The 1,699-nt window shown below is 47.3% G+C and overlaps 1 protein-coding gene across 1 annotated transcript in view; it reads left to right on the plus strand.

The window, feature by feature from the left end:
- The window catches only part of LOC103743773 (sialic acid-binding Ig-like lectin 5), a 10,782-nt gene extending 9,976 nt beyond the window's left edge, over window positions 1–806 (plus strand). Inside the window, 1 exon segment of the mRNA XM_008845245.3 lies at window positions 582–806. Within this exon segment, the coding sequence (XP_008843467.1) occupies window positions 582–764 (183 nt within the window). The 3' untranslated portion in view covers window positions 765–806.
- The last annotated feature ends 893 nt before the right edge of the window (window positions 807–1,699 follow it).

Here is a 1,699-nt window from a genome sequence, read left to right on the forward strand (position 1 = left end):
AGGCTGGCCTTAAACATGCAATTCTCCTGCTGCAGCCTCCCAAGTGCTTGGATTACAGGTGTGTGCTACCATTTTGACATTCTGAGGCTGTCCTCTGGCCTTGATAGGCGATTTAAGGTCAGGGCATTGTCTGGAAAGTTCCTTAACCAGGCTCAGTCTGTGTTTGTATGTGTGAAATGGAACAAAGTCATCCATAGAAGGAGGTTATAAGAACTTGGTAGGATCCTTTATAAGTATGAACTGATATGATTAAAATTGCTTAGGGACAGGGTGCGGCATGCTGGCAGAGCCTTGCTTACTACATGAGAGGTCCTGGGTTTGATCTTCAGTACTGTGCACATTGTTGCGTACATGTGTGGGTGCTTGCAGAAGCATTTGGCAGAGGCACACACAAGCAGGGACAGGCACACTCATGAATGGTTAAAGGTACAGACGGATGAGTGAAGATGTGACCAAGGGAACACTCAGGAAACTGGTGTGAAGCTGGTAAATAAACACAAGCGTGGCTAAGGCCCAGGTTCCTTTGCTGATGCTAGATGCCATCTGTAAAGTCCTCACGTCCTTCTTCCATCCTACAACAGGTTTATGTACCAGGGTCAGTCATCCAGGACGACCAGCCACCCTCTGCCATAGCCACAGCCACCCTGAAGGAAAAGCCAGAGCTCCACTATGCCTCCCTCAGCTTCCAAGGGCTGAAGCCCCGGCAGCCTCAGGACCCAGATGCCACCAAGACTGAGTACACAGAGATCAAGATCCACAAGTGACGGCATCCCTCTGCATAAGCCCCACCTCTGGCTGGAGGCCGGAGCAGGCATTGCTGAGGACAGTGTGTGTCAGGGGAGATTCTTTATGTCAATGGCCTCTAAGCCACCAGTTATGGAAGTGGTAAAGGTCATAGAGAATCCTGGGTTCAAGTCCTGACTCAGTGTTACCCCAGGGAAACCACCTTTTCTCCGTGTGCCTCCACTTCCTCTTTGTAAAGTGGGGTCATGTTCATTAGATGCAGTAAGCAGGAAAATATGCAATTTGTATCGCTGATTACACTGTTCTGTAATTCTTAATCCTCTTTACTTGGCAGTGGGGATAGATGCCTTATCTTTTGACTGTACCACACATGTCTATTTTACCTGAACATTCTAAAGCATGTGCGCTTTTGAAAAGTAAATCTGGTTTTCAATGTGATTGCCTGGTGTAGACAGCACCTCTCAATACATGTATCTGAAAAGAGGTTCATATTTAGAGGAAACAAATGTGTAGAGATGTAAACAGATATCTTCTCACCCCAGATAGGGAGCCAACCACAGACCATAAATAAGGAAACGACCAAAGTTCAGCTTGTTGAACCAATGAGTTTCATCAGGGTTACTTACAGGAGCAGTAATGACTCAGACAGCTGCATCACCAAAGTCAGCCCTGCATGGTGACAGCTCAGAAAAGCAGGAAGCAGCTCAAAGGGTTGGAGAGTTCTAGGTAGCTAGGGTGGTATGAGTCTTCCAGGCAGGTGAGTTAGTCTGAGAACTTGCCCAGCATACTTAGGGCTTATATATGCTTGGAGAGGGAGGGGCCAAGTGAATCTGGTCACTTTCAGGGACTTCCTGAACCAAATGAGCTTCCCTGCATTAAGGGATGTTCCACCTCCCATTAGGATGACGGTGCCTTAAAGAGGTTTTATCGCTCAAGAAACTGCTACACAGCAAAT

Source organism: Nannospalax galili, unplaced genomic scaffold (genome assembly GCF_000622305.1).
Source record: "Nannospalax galili isolate Female #2095 unplaced genomic scaffold, S.galili_v1.0 scaffold960, whole genome shotgun sequence".
NCBI lineage: Eukaryota > Metazoa > Chordata > Mammalia > Rodentia > Spalacidae > Nannospalax > Nannospalax galili.